Here is a 15,451-nt window from a genome sequence, read left to right as displayed (position 1 = left end):
ACATTAATATGATTAATATGATACACGGGTCATGTTGTTAGTGTCAGTGTGCAGCGACATCTAGTGGTGAAACAACTGAAACCCCCGAAGAAGAAAGAGAGAGAGAGAGAGAGAGAGGGAGGGAAATAAATAAATAAATAAATAAATAAATATAGTCAATAAAATACGTCCCAACTCTCCGCGAATACATTCGATGCAGAAATGCATCCTGGGACTTTTACTATAATGTGGAACACAGTTTTTGTAACGAGCTTCCGGTATTTTTATTTTCATGAACGAGTTGCTTTTACAGAATCCAATTTTAAAATGAGATACTAAATTTTTAAAAAAAACTACTTAATTATGTAATATTAAATTTAAAAAAATGATTCCATACAAAATAGAAGTCATGAGATATTAAGTAAGTTTTATATGTTAAGTTAGAATAATGAGATAAAAAGTCTAAATTTTGACATAAGATTATTCTATATGAGGCGTCGGATGCAGAAAGGCATCCTGGGACTTGTAGTTTTAATCGTAATGTGGGACTTGAACTTTTATAGAAGCCCATATCTGCCAGGAAAAGAAAAAAACAATTAAATATTAGAAATGATAAAAATAAAAATACTATATATGGAAGCCGAGATCAGCAGCAACAGCAATGACTTTGAAGATAATTATCCCGTTATCATGAGGAAACGACTCTTATCCCAACATAACGAGATATTTAACTCATAATGGTGAGATAACGGATAGAATTAATGGTCATAATTATAAGATATTAAATCAAAGTTTTGAGTTACTAAGTTAATGACTTAGTTTCACTATAACGAGGGTGGTGAATACAAACATAAACAGGAAGTTAACTTTTCAGCACTTTGTTGATTGTTGCACTAATTTCTTGTTGTTTATGGTTTTTCTTATGCACTCGTTTACTTCCTGTTGTTTCTTACTTTAATTTAAAAACAAAAGAAAAACTTCTGTCTCATTGCAGCAGGATTATATTTGACCTGCAGAGACTGAAGGAACAGTAACGATGATGTTACACATTTATATTTTTATTTGTATGTTTCAATCCATTTTTATTTTTTTCTGGCAGTAATGAACCTCCATATACTAGTTAACCTGAGTTTATTCTAACTATGTTACAGTTATATTCAGCGTTTTTTTTTTTTTTTTTTTTTTACATCTGATGGTTATTCTGATGTTATCAATAATATTCTACTGACATTTATCAGTAGAGTTCTGCAGCACTGGAAAGTAACTAAGTACATTTACTGTAGTATTATGCTTAAGTACAATTTAGAGGTACTTGTACTTTACTTGAGTATTTCCATGTGATGCTACTTTCTACATTTCAGAGGGAAATATTGTACTTTCTACTCCACTACATTTATTTGACAGCTTTAGTTACTTTTCAGATGAAGATTTGACACAATGGATAATATAACAAGCTTTTAAAATACAACACATTGTTAAAGATGAAACCAGTGGTTTCCAACCTTTTTGTCTTTTGACGTCTTACAAAAAGCAGTGTGTAGTCGGGGTCACATTTCACATGTCTATGAGTTGTTAACAGCTCCACCAAATAGTGATTTTTCCCTCTAAACTTCTCACATGCTTTCATTTCAATAAATGTTCAAATGATCCAATATTTCAGCAAAAATCAAAGATTAGAGACAAAGTCCAAAAACTGAAAACAGATTTGTGTATCAGAACTTTGTTTTTTCTTCTTTCCTCTCCCATTAATCATCTCACCACCCCTCAGATTTATCTGCTGACCCTTTGGAGGGGCCCGACCCCTAGGTTGGGAACCACTGGACTAAACTAGCTAACTGTATATAAAGTAGTGTAAACTAGCTCCACCTCCAGCAGCTACAACAGTAACATGCTGCTCTAACACTGATGCTTCACTATTAATAATCTAATGATGTCATATATAATAATATATCAGTCAGAGGGACCAAACCACTACTTTTACTGCAATACTTTAACTACATCAAGCTCATAATACTTATGTACTTTTACTGCAATACTTTAACTACATCAAGCTCATAATACTTATGTACTTTTACTGCAATACTTTAACTACATCAAGCTCATAATACTTATGTACTTTTACTGCAATACTTTAACTACATCAAGCTCATAATACTTATGTACTTTTACTGTAGGAGGAGTATTTTTATATTGTTGAACTTGTACTTTTATTTAAAGTCCTCCTCCACTCAAAAATGTGTTTTTCTTGTTCCTACATTTGTGCAGAGTTTGTTTTCATTCATCTGCTGAATGTGGAAAGTTTCTCTGAGGCTCATTCAAAACCTACAAACAGGATTTATGACATCACAACTAGTTTGGAGCCAATCGTGGTTCAATATTCAACCGGCACAAATGTGATGTGACACTTGAAGCCTCCAGTGCACAAACACTGAGAATGAACTTTACTGTGAAGGAGGAGACTTAGATTAAAATAGTATATTTGCATATTTATAGATTCTGGGAGTTTTAATGAGGGAGAAGGAATAGATGTATTTTTAAGGATTTTAACAAGATAAATTGAACCTTTTTTTTTGGTGAAAACCCGTATTAGACAGAAATGATTATTTTATATGCATCTTAAAACATGTCTGGAGAAGATCTTTAAGGATCTGAGTACCTCTGTTCTTATCCTCTAAATATTTCTCCAAATCTTTACAAAACTTGAGGGAAAATTTATAATTATGTAATAAATATATTTCTGACTGTTCTTCCACAGTGATGTGTCAGTAAAGCAGGGATATGCAGTGTATTTATAGTGTGCATGTGATGCAGCAGCTGCAGTCACTGCAGCAGCAGTGCATGTCCTCTCGCGCAGGTGGTCACGTGCTCCTCTGTTGACTGAGGAGCAATAAAAAAATCTCAGCTCTGCAGCAGAGAGGCTAACAGCTAACAGCTAAGTGTCCTGAGGAGAAACACAGCGGAGAGTTTTAACACCGACTGGGACATGAACACATCGGTATGAGTGAACCAGCAGCGGGCCGGTGACGTGCACAGGTAGGTTTAACTTCACCTGTGATGCTGAGCAGCCTCCTGCTAATGCTAACACACAGCTAGCAGGCTAGGCTAGCAGGCTAGCTGACTCCGCAGATGATTAACAGTAATGAGTTTTTCTGTCTGTGAGGCCAGAACATGAGCCGACTGCCGTCCAGATGTTGATTATTAGACCAAACAGCTGGAGACAGGAGCTAATGTGTTAGCGTAGCATCCTAGGGAGAGTGATGATGGTGTTCAATGCTAGCTGACGTTAGCCGCGAGTTTAGCTAAGTTAGCTTTTCTGGGACGAGGCAATGAAATCTCATTTTTTTCTGTTTCAAGCAATAAAATAATGATTTAATAAATCTGAAACTGTTCTCTTGATGGATGCAACAGTCTCCATGTTGGTGTAGATCAGGTGTGACAGGTGTAAGTATGATGGGGTTTGATGTGGACCAGCGGCCTGATTTATAGCCGTTGCGTAAGTTACGTACAAAACTGGGCTTGATACGTACGTCACGTCCCAGGAAAAGGTTGCGACTGATTAAAAACAAACTAAAGAATGAGCGCAACTGTACGTAAACTCTGAGCCATGCCTAGCAACATCTGGAGAAGGAGAAACTGGCGACGCAGATGGTGAGATGGTGAACTGAAGCCAGACTGTATATTAATCCTCATACATTTAATTTCACCTCAGATCACGTGTTAATTATAATGATCCACTTTATCATAAACATTCAAACCAGCAGTGATACATAGTGAGCCATAATTATTCTTTCAATTATAAAAGCTATTAGCAACTCAAATCCAATTACATCTGTGATTTATTATTGAACCATTAAAGAAATGTGGAGCACAATGTGCTGCCTCACCATGAACACAGAGGAGGAGAGGAGGAGAGGAGAGGAGGAGAGGAGAGGAGAGGAGGAGAGGAGGGGAGGAGAGGAGAGGAGAGGAGGAGAGGAGGGGAGGAGAGGAGGAGAGGAGAGGAGAGAAGAGGAGGAGGGGAGGAGAGGAGGAGAGAGGAGAGAGGAGGAGAGGAGAGGAGAGGATGGGAGAGGAGGAGAGGAGAGGAGGAGAGGGGAGGGGAGAGGAGGGGAGGAGAGGGGATGATGTCAGGATGATGTCAGGGTGGTGTTGTGATGATGTCAGGGTGGTGTTGTGGTGATGTCAGGGTGGTGTTGTGGTGATGTCAGGGTGGTGTTGTGATGGTGTCAGGGTGGTGTTGTGATGATGTCAGGGTGGTGTTGTGATGGTGTCAGGATGGTGTTGTGATGGTGTCAGGGTGGTGTTGTGATGGTGTTGTGGTGATGTCAGGGTGGTGTTGTGGTGATGTCAGGGTGGTGTTGTGATGATGTCAGGGTGGTGTCAGGGTGGTGTTGTGATGATGTCAGGGTGGTGTTGTGATGATGTCAGGGTGGTGTTGTGGTGATGTCAGGGTGGTGTTGTGGTGATGTCAGGGTGGTGTTGTGGTGATGTCAGGGTGGTGTTGTGATGGTGTCAGGGTGGTGTTGTGATGGTGTTGTGGTGATGTCAGGGTGGTGTTGTGATGGTGTCAGGATGGTGTCAGGGTGGTGTTGTGATGATGTCAGGGTGGTGTTGTGGTGATGTCAGGGTGGTGTTGTGATGATGTCAGGGTGGTGTTGTGATGGTGTCAGGGTGGTGTTGTGATGGTGTTGTGATGGTGTCAGGGTGGTGTTGTGATGGTGTTGTGATGGTGTCAGGGTGGTGTTGTGATGATGTCAGGATGGTGTTGTGGTGATGTCAGGGTGGTGTTGTGATGGTGTTGTGATGATGTCAGGGTGGTGTTGTGGTGATGTCAGGGTGGTGTTGTGGTGATGTCAGGGTGGTGTTGTGATGGTGTTGTGGTGATGTCAGGGTGGTGTTGTGGTGATGTCAGGGTGGTGTTGTGATGATGTCAGGGTGGTGTTGTGGTGATGTCAGGGTGGTGTTGTGATGGTGTTGTGGTGATGTCAGGGTGGTGTTGTGATGATGTCAGGGTGGTGTTGTGGTGATGTCAGGGTGGTGTTGTGATGGTGTTGTGGTGATGTCAGGGTGGTGTTGTGATGATGTCAGGGTGGTGTTGTGGTGATGTCAGGGTGGTGTTGTGATGGTGTTGTGATGATGTCAGGGTGGTGTTGTGGTGATGTCAGGGTGGTGTTGTGGTGATGTCAGGGTGGTGTTGTGATGGTGTTGTGGTGATGTCAGGGTGGTGTTGTGATGATGTCAGGGTGGTGTTGTGGTGATGTCAGGGTGGTGTTGTGATGGTGTCAGGATGGTGTTGTGGTGGTGTCAGGGTGGTGTTGTGATGGTGTTGTGATGATGTCAGGGTGGTGTTGTGGTGATGTCAGGGTGGTGTTGTGGTGATGTCAGGATGGTGTTGTGATGGTGTTGTGATGATGTCAGGGTGGTGTCAGGGTGGTGTTGTGATGATGTCAGGATGGTGTTGTGATGATGTCAGGGTGGTGTTGTGGTGATGTCAGGGTGGTGTCAGGGTGGTGTTGTGATGATGTCAGGATGGTGTTGTGATGATGTCAGGGTGGTGTTGTGGTGATGTCAGGATGGTGTTGTGGTGGTGTCAGGGTGGTGTCAGGGTGGTGTTGTGATGATGTCAGGGTGGTGTTGTGGTGATGTCAGGATGGTGTTGTGATGATGTCAGGGTGGTGTTGTGATGATGTCAGGGTGGTGTTGTGGTGATGTCAGGGTGGTGTTGTGATGATGTCAGGGTGGTGTTGTGGTGATGTCAGGGTGGTGTTGTGATGATGTCAGGGTGGTGTTGTGATGATGTCAGGGTGGTGTTGTGGTGATGTCAGGATGGTGTTGTGGTGGTGTCAGGGTGGTGTCAGGGTGGTGTTGTGATGATGTCAGGGTGGTGTTGTGGTGATGTCAGGATGGTGTTGTGATGATGTCAGGGTGGTGTTGTGATGATGTCAGGGTGGTGTTGTGGTGATGTCAGGGTGGTGTTGTGGTGATGTCAGGGTGGTGTTGTGATGATGTCAGGGTGGTGTTGTGGTGATGTCAGGATGGTGTTGTGATGATGTCAGGGTGGTGTTGTGATGATGTCAGGGTGGTGTTGTGGTGATGTCAGGGTGGTGTTGTGGTGATGTCAGGGTGGTGTTGTGATGATGTCAGGATGATGTTCTTCTCCAGTCACCTGCACTCACATACAGATTGTGGAAGTTAGACAAACAGCTGTGTGCTGGGTTTTGGAGTAGATATAGATGAATAGTGTTTGTTGTGTAACAGGAAGTGTGACAGACTCTGATGTTTATGTGCTCGGGGTCACTGATGAGTCGTTGTTGCACCAGCTGACTGCTTCCTGTAACCGTGCTCGTTGTTACAGGAAGCAGTTGTCGCCGTATCATCAGCGTATGAAAAGGGTTCCCAGTGTTTCCAGTGTGTCTGTCAAGGCAGATGGCGCCCACCTAGAGTCCGGTCGAGGGTCCTGAGGTTTTCTTATGATTTGGACGCTGAAGCTTCATATTAGCTTCAGACTGTGGATTTTGTCCTCCATCACTTCCATTGTAAACATTCTAAGTATGTTTATGTATCTGACGCGTGTGGATCTTTAGTCTGACTGCTGTTTGCGTGTTTCAGGGTGATCAGGTGTGTGTTGTGACAGCAGCAGGATGCCCATCCCTCCCCCCCCCTCCACCAGGGGGACCCCCACCTCCCCCCACCTTCAGCCAGGTAACCACACACACACACACACACTGAGTCTATGTCTTTATTAAGCCTCTGAACTCTAAAATGCTGCGCCCACAGCGGGAGGACTGACAACAAGTCAGCTGCAGAAAACCAGCGAAGAAGAAACGATATCCTGTCTGCTGACGTTTAGTTTATTTAGCAGAGAAAGAAAGACGAGGATAGCTTCGTCTGACTCTGAACAAAAATCCAACCACACAGCAACAGTTAGCATCTCACACAGACACCAGACAGCCAGCAAGTGAACCAGCAAACAAACAACAACAACAACAACAACAACAACAGAAGGAAGGTTAGTCTCTGCAGGTCATAAACATGGTATCTTACTGCAGCCAGTGGATATATGTGCATTAGTCAGACTACATGTCTTATTTTCCACCTGTAGTCTGCAGGACATGAAGAATAACCATGATGAGTTCTCCTCATCTAGACAGAACCGTCAGTGATTCTTACTCTGTGTCTTGTAGTCATGTCAGTATTTATTAAAAATGAGTTTTCAAGTTGTACTTTGTGAACCTGTGTGAATACTTCCTGTGTGAGTGTGTATGTAGGTGACCTCATCCTGTAGACACACGGGTTCCTGCAACGCCGTCAGTGAGATGTGTGCAAACATTACAAATATCAGGACCCTCAGTTCTGTTCAGCAGGAGTTATATGTTAGTACGAGCTGAAGCAGCCGCGGCGTCTGTGTTTGACCAGTCAGTGACAAAGTTCCTGTACTGTTGGGAAGTAAACCCCTCCCAGTAGGGACTCTCTGGGGGGTGGAGCTTCTTTTAGACCCTGGTTCCTCCGGTGGAAACGCAGGTAGAGGAACTGACTTCCTGTTCCTAGTACTAGAGAACTGTTGTTGTTTCGCTGTTGGACTGTATGTATGTTTGATGATCTTCTTCAGTGGTTTACAGCTGGACACAAGTTTACCTCCGCCTTCACCTCCCCCTCAGGCCAACACCACCCCTCCGAAGCTGAGCAGAGAGGAGGTCAAAGGTCGTGGCGCCCTGCTGTCCGATATCTGTAAAGGCACGCAGCTGAAGAAGGTGTCGGTGGTGAACGACCGCAGCGCGCCGATGCTCGACAGTAAGAGCCAAACACCAAAGAGCCAAACACCCACAGACCACCCATACATTCGCTTATACCAATACCTACACCAGCAGCAGAGCCAGCCTCAGCAGCAGGCGGCGCCGTCCGACGAGCAGAAGAAGGCGGCCGGAGATAAGAGCGAGAGTAAGAACACACCTCCAACCTTCTCTGATAGAAGCTGCTGGGCTGCCTGCAGGAGGCCCGAGGGTCAGGAGTCTCAGCCAGCCGCATGTTTCCTGTCCAGAGGAGAGGCGATAATGAGGCTTTAATGAGGGTTTAATGAGGCTTTAATGAGGCTTTAATAAGACTATAATAAGGCTATAACAAGGCTATAACGAGGCTTTAACAAGGCTGTAATAAAGCTGTAATAAGGCTTTAATAAGGCTTTAATAAGGCTTTAATAAGGCTGTAATAAGGCTATAACAAGGCTATAACGAGGCTTTAACAAGGCTGTAATAAAGCTGTAATAAGGCTTTAATAAGGCTTTAATAAGGCTTTAATAAGGCTTTAATAAGGCTGTAATAAAGCTTTAATAAGGCTGTAATAAAGCTGTAATAAGGCTGTAATAAGGCTTTAATAAGGCTTTAATAAGGCTGTAATAAAGCTGTAATAAGGCTGTAATAAAGCTGTAATAACGCTTAAATAAGGCTTTAATAAGGCTTTAATAAGGCTGTAATAAAGCTGTAATAAAGCTGTAATAAGGCTGTAATAAGGCTTTAATAAGGCTGTAATAAAGCTGTAATAAAGCTGTAATAAGGCTTTAATAAGGCTTTAATAAGGCTGTAATAAAGCTGTAATAAAGCTGTAATAAGGCTTTAATAAGGCTGTAATAAAGCTGTAATAAGGCTGTAATAAGGCTTTAATAAGGCTTTAATAAGGCTGTAATAAAGCTGTAATAAGGCTGTAATAAGGCTGTAATAAAGCTGTAATAAGGCTTTAATAAGGCTGTAATAAGGCTGAAATAAGGCTGTAATAAGGCTGTAATAAGGCTGTAATAAGGCTGTAATAAGGCTGTAATAAGGCTGTAATAAGGCTGTAATAAGGCTGTAATAAGGCTATAATAAGGCTGTAATAAGGCTGTAATAAGGCTGTAATAAGGCTGTAATAAAGCTATAATAAGGCTTTAATAAGGCTGTAATAAGCTGTAATAAGGCTGTAATAAAGCTGTAATAAAGCTTTAATAAGGCTATAATAAGGCTGTAATAAGGCTGTAATAAAGCTTTAATAAGGCTATAATAAGGCTGTAATAAGGCTGTAATAAAGCTGTAATAAGGCTGTAATAAGGTTGTAATAAAGCTATAATAAGGCTTTAATAAGGCTGTAATAAAGCTGTAATAAAGCTTTAATAAGGCTGTAATAAAGCTATAATAAGGCTTTAATAAGGCTGTAATAAAGCTGTAATAAAGCTTTAATAAGGCTGTAATAAAGCTGTAATAAAGCTTTAATAAGGCTATAATAAGGCTTTAATAAGGCTGTAATAAGGCTGTAATAAAGCTGTAATAAGGCTGTAATAAGGCTTTAATAAGGTTGTAATAAAGCTGTAATAAGGCTTTAATAAGGCTGTAATAAGGCTTTAATAAGGCTGTAATAAGGCTGTAATAAGGCTTTAATAAGGCTGTAATAAGCTGTAATAAGGCTGTAATAAAGCTGTAATAAAGCTTTAATAAGGCTATAATAAGGCTTTAATAAGGCTGTAATAAGGCTGTAATAAAGCTGTAATAAAGCTTTAATAAGGCTATAATAAGGCTTTAATAAGGCTGTAATAAGGCTGTAATAAGGCTGTAATAAAGCTTTAATAAGGCTATAATAAGGCTTTAATAAGGCTGTAATAAGGCTGTAATAAGGCTATAATAAGGCTGTAATAAGGCTGTAATAAGGCAATAATAAGGCTTTAATAAGGCTGTAATAAGGCTGTAATAAAGCTTTAATAAGGCTGTAATAAGGCTATAATAAGGCTGTAATAAGGCTGTAATAAGGCAATAATAAGGCTTTAATAAGGCTGTAATAAAGCTGTAATAAGGCTGTAATAAGGCTATAATAAGGCTGTAATAAGGCTGTAATAAGGCTTTAATAAGGCTGTAATAAAGCTGTAATAAGGCTTTAATAAGGCTATAATAAGGCTGTAATAAAGCTGTAATAAGGCTGTAATAAGGCTGTAATAAGGCTTAAATAAGGCTTTAATAAGGCTGTAATAAAGCTTTAATAAGGCTGTAATAAAGCTTTAATAAGGCTGTAATAAGGCTATAATAAGGCTGTAATAAGGCTGTAATAAGGCTGTAATAAAGCTTTAATAAGGCTGTAATAAAGCTTTAATAAGGCTGTAATAAGGCTGTAATAAAGCTTTAATAAGGCTGTAATAAAGCTTTAATAAGGCTGTAATAAAGCTTTAATAAGGCTGTAATAAGGCTTTAATAAGGCTGTAATAAGGCTATAATAAGTCTGTAATAAAGCTTTAATAAGGCACAAAAGTCATTTTAAAAATAGAAATCATCTTTTTTTTACAGAAACATTTAGTGAAGGTGGCTGATTATATACATATATATATATGAAATGGTAAAAAATGTGGTTCAGTGTTTTCCAAGATGACGTCTTCAACTGTCTTTTTGTCCACAACCCAAAAATATTCAGTTTACTGTCATAGAGACTAAAGAAACCAGAGCTCAGTCTAGGAAGGTCCAGTAGTAGTAGTTCAGTAATCAGTCGATTAATCGATTTGTCAATAAGAAAAAATGCAAATATTCTCTGATTCCAGCTTTTTAAATGTGAATATTTTCTGGTTTATTTAGTCTCGATGACAGTAAACTGAATATCTTTGAGTTGTGGACAAAAACAAGACGTCAGTTTGGACTTTAGGAAACCACATTTTTCACCATTTTCTGACATTTTATGGACCAAACAACTGATCGATTAACATAGAAAAAATAATTAATCAATAATAAAAATATTTGTTAGTTGTGACTCTAAAAGAAAACAGATAATATTCACATTTAAGAAGCGGGAATCAGACAATTTTAGTTTTTTTTTTCTTAAAAAGTGACTAAAAACGAATGAATTATCCAAATAGTTTAATCGTTGCAGCTCTAATATCTGCCCAGATATCAAGAAAACAACGTACTTGGTTGTTAGTCCATGTCGGACCTAGATTCGTTCTCCAATTAGCTGCTAGCAACATCAACATCCCAGCATGCAAAGCGCTCCTGGCTACGGGAGCCCTGTAGACCACTTCCGCTAAAGGCCTGTTTGCTGAGTTCAGATCTGCACAAACGAAAAGGAAGAAGGACAAACCGTCTAGACTGAAGTACATATGTCTGACAGCATGTTGTTGGTTCTCTTGTATCATAAACTCTCAGTGGTTCTGAACTACAGACGTCTCTGAGCTGTATGTTTATATACCAACACACGGCTGCGGTACGTGTAGCTGTGGTGACGGCAAACATCTCACAAACACATGATCACATGATTCAAAAGGAACACACCTCAGCACAGATACTGACTTCACTCTTTGTTCTTTGTTTCCACTTTTTACCGTCCATCCACGTCTGTTTATGTCAGTATTATCTGTGTCTTGAAGGTTAATTAACTCTCTTTATATTTCTGCTTCTGATGATCTCGTCTGAATCGGAGCTCACTGTGGTTTGCACCAGAAAAAGGTTTGAACATTTTAGCGAGCTTTCCTGTTATTTTACTGCTGTAAAGATTAAATCACAGCATCAAACTGCTGTCCACTAAGATGATGGACAGGTGGTGGACAGGTGGTGGACAGGTGAGGGACAGGTGGTGGACAAGTGATGGACAGGTGATGGACAGGTGATGGACAGGTGATGGACAGGTGATGGACAGGTGATGAAGCGGCTGGTGAGAACAGATCCTGGAGCGTCCTGCAGAGCTGCTCACTGTTGGAAATAATGATGTCTGCCGTTCAGTTTTTTCCCCAAGTTTCATTCCAAACTCATCTGTAATGTGGGAAAACACTCATACAGAGACTCCATAAATAAAATCCAGTGTTTAAACGATCAGTCTGATGATTTTTTTAATATTTTTCTTCATGTTTGGATCCAAACCAACAATGAACTGATCTACTAACAAGTATTGTGTGTGTATCATAGCCTGATATATCTTATTCCTCCATTGTTGTCCAAAAACTATTAAAAACACGTCAGTGAGTCTCACCGCTGCACTGGGTGACATGATCCCTCATCATCAAGAGTTTGGTCACGTTAGTTTGTTCAGAAACGGCTCCAAAGACTAATAACAGCATCACGTTTTCTGTCTCAAGGGAGTGGTTCTGTGTAAGGACAGCTTCATTAGCTTGGATTTTGTACTGAAATTTACAATGTCCGGGTCAGAGTCTGATCGATAAGATGAGCGTGAAAAAATAGCGATTGTTTACGATAAACAGAACCACATTCCTGCTCAATGGCGTGTGCCTTACACAGAACTACTCTCCAGAGACTGAAAACAACGGAGGAATAAGATATATCAGGCTTTGAGTAGATCAGTTAATTGTTGGTTTGGATCCAGAAGCTGGGGATGTTTACTGACAGGCTGTGCAGCAGTTTGGAATGAAACAAGGCTGTGTTAGCTCGTCTGAACTGTGGATGAATTGTCCTCATAAAGACACAATCACCTGGCCGTGCTAAGCTAACTGCTCAGCAGATTTAAGGCTCCTTGGTTCACCTGCCGGCTGACAGGAAGCTTCCTGTTTACCTGCAGTGGAGTGAGAGTGACACCTGACTGGGTGGCAGACATCTTTGATCAGAACACGTGGAGAGTTTGTAGCTGTGTGACGGCTGCACAGCGCTGAAAAATCATTCTGGTTTATTACAATTCAGGTTTTATTTAGTTGTTTTGTTAATAAAATTTTACTCATCAAGTTAATATCAGAGATCCAACACCTCACAACCTCAAACTCTCACATATCAGAGATCTGACACCTCACAGCCTCAGACCCCCACATATCAGAGATCCAGCACCTCACGGCCTCAGACCCCCACATATCAGAGATCTGACGCCTCACAGCCTCAAACCCCCACATATCAGAGATCCAAGGCCTCACAACCTCAAACTCTCACATATCAGAGATCTGACACCTCACAGCCTCAGACCCCCACATATCAGAGATCCAGCACCTCACGGCCTCAGACCCCCACATATCAGAGATCTGACACCTCACAGCCTCAGACCCTCACATATCAGAGATCCAACACCTCACAGCCTCAGACCCTCACATATCAGAGATCCAACACCTCACGGCCTCAGACCCTCACATATCAGAGATCCAACACCTCATGGCCTCAGACCCCCACATATCAGAGATCCAACGCCTCACGGCCTCAGACCCTCACATATCAGAGATCCAACACCTCACGGCCTCAGACCCCCACATATCAGAGATCCAACACCTCACGGCCTCAGACCCTCACATATCAGAGATCCAACGCCTCACGACCTCAAACCCTCACATATCAGAGATCCAGCACCTCACGGCCTCAGACCCTCACATATCAGAGATCTGACGCCTCACGGCCTCAGACCCCCACATATCAGAGATCCAACACCTCACGGCCTCAGACCCTCACATATCAGAGATCCAGCACCTCACAGCCTCAGACCCCCACATATCAGAGATCTGACGCCTCACGGCCTCAGACCCCCACTGTGAAGGTCTTTCATCGGTCATTCTTAACAATAATTAGAATTATCCATAAAATGAAATTCAGACATGGCAGGTGGGATAAACAGACATTTTGATTTATTGATCAAAAGTCCTTTAGATTTATTTGGAGAAATAAACTGCAGTCAGAATTATTGATCTGTGTTGTACTTCCTGTCACTGTGCAGCCGTCACCGGCCTGTGATGTCATTAATTTTAATGTGTTTTCGATTGTTTGTCTGCCAATCACGTTGTGCCGTCGATGATCTCATCGGAGCTGCGTGGGAGCGTAAAACAATTTTACTGTCTCACTTCATCCCATGTAATCCCACCTCATTTAATCCCATTTAGTTTCACCTCATCCCATTTAATTTGATGTCATCCATCTTCACTTAATCCCACGTCATTTAATCTCACTTCATTTAATGGCATCCCACTTCACTTAAACCACTTCATTTAATCCCATTTCATTTCACCTCCTCCAGTTTCACTTAATCCCACTTCACTTCATCCCCCTTCATTGAATCCCACTTCATTTAATTCCACTTAATCCCACTTCATTTCACCTCATCCCACTTCACTTAATTCCTCTTAATTTACTGTCATCCCACTTCATTTAATCCCACTTCATTTCATCTCAATCAGTTTCACTTAATCTCACTTAATTTAATGTCATCCCACTTCATTTAATTCCACTTAATCCCACTTCGTGTAATCACACTTCATTTCACCTCATCCCACTTCACTTAATCCCACTTCACTTAATCCCACTTCATTTAATGTCATCCCACTTCATTTAATTCCACTTAATCCCACTTCATTAAATTCCACTTAATCCCACTTCATGTAATCACACTTCATTTCACCTCATCGCACTTCATTTAATCCCACTTCATTTCATCTCAATCAGTTTCACTCAATCCCACTTCATTAAATGTCATCCCACTTCATTTAATTCCACTTAATCCCACTTCATTTAATCCCACTTCATTTAATTCCACTTAATCCCACTTCATGTAATGACATTTCATCTCACCTCATCCCACTTCACTTAATCCCACTTCCTATAATGTCATCCCACTTCATTAAATTTCACTTAATCCCACTTCATGTAATCACACTTCATTTCACCTCATCCCACTTCACTTAATCCCACTTCATTTAATGTCATCCCACTTCATTTAATCCCACTTCATTTCATCTCATTCAGTTTCTCTTAATCCCACTTCATGTAATGACATTTCATCTCACCTCATCCCACTTCACTTAATCCTACTTCCTATAATTTCATCCCACTTCATTAAATTTCACTTAATCCCACTTCATTTAATCCCACTTCATCTCACCTCATCCCACTTCATTTAATCCACTTAATTTCACCTCATCCAGTTTCATTTGATGCCACTTTATTTCATTTCATCCCGCTTCACTTCTCTTAATCTCATTTACAAGTGTTGCCATGGTAACCCGATCTCACCCGCATCCCGCCTCGCCCTCACACACTCATCCAGTCAGTGATGTCATCGTAGTGTCAGTGTAGCGACGTCGTGGCTCCACCTGCGGCGCCCTCACTCACCTGTCCAATGGTTGTGGTTCTCAGAGCCCAAAGGAGGCGGAGCAGCATCGGGGGGAGCCAATGGCAGCGGAGCAGGAAGCCCTTCGGGTTCTGCTCCACCAATCGGAGGGCTGTTCACAGGCGGAGTTCCTAAACTGAGGCCAGTTGGAGGTCAGGAGTGAGCTCGTTAATTATTTTATATTATTTATCTGTAATTTATATATTTGCAGTTTTTTTCATTACCTTATTTTTTACCTTGTTCCCTTTTAGATCTTTTTAAAATTGTTATTTTGTAGTTATTATTTTATATGTATTTAGTATTATCACTGTTATTATTGTAATTGCTGTTTTTGTTGTGCACTTATTTAATAAATATCTATTATTTATTCTTTGTTTATATTTTTTGTTGTATTCAAATATTTTTTATTATATTATTATATTTTCATTTTTGAAATTATACCTTTGTTTAA

At 40.9% G+C, this 15,451-nt stretch overlaps 1 protein-coding gene across 1 annotated transcript in view; it reads left to right on the top strand.

Moving 5' to 3' along the window:
• The first annotated feature begins 6,620 nt into the window (after positions 1-6,620).
• LOC122966361 (WAS/WASL-interacting protein family member 2-like) overlaps positions 6,621-15,451 on the top strand; it is a 15,578-nt gene continuing 6,747 nt past the window's right edge. The window contains 4 exon segments of the mRNA XM_044330520.1: positions 6,621-6,631; positions 6,633-6,681; positions 7,638-7,917; positions 15,027-15,152. Of these exon segments, the coding sequence (XP_044186455.1) occupies positions 6,621-6,631; positions 6,633-6,681; positions 7,638-7,917; positions 15,027-15,152 (466 nt within the window).

The sequence above is a fragment of the Thunnus albacares genome, chromosome 17 (assembly GCF_914725855.1).
Source record: "Thunnus albacares chromosome 17, fThuAlb1.1, whole genome shotgun sequence".
Taxonomy (NCBI): Eukaryota; Metazoa; Chordata; class Actinopteri; order Scombriformes; family Scombridae; genus Thunnus; species Thunnus albacares.
The sequence above is the reverse complement of the archived record's forward strand: the minus strand, read 5'-3'. Positions and strand labels throughout refer to the sequence as shown.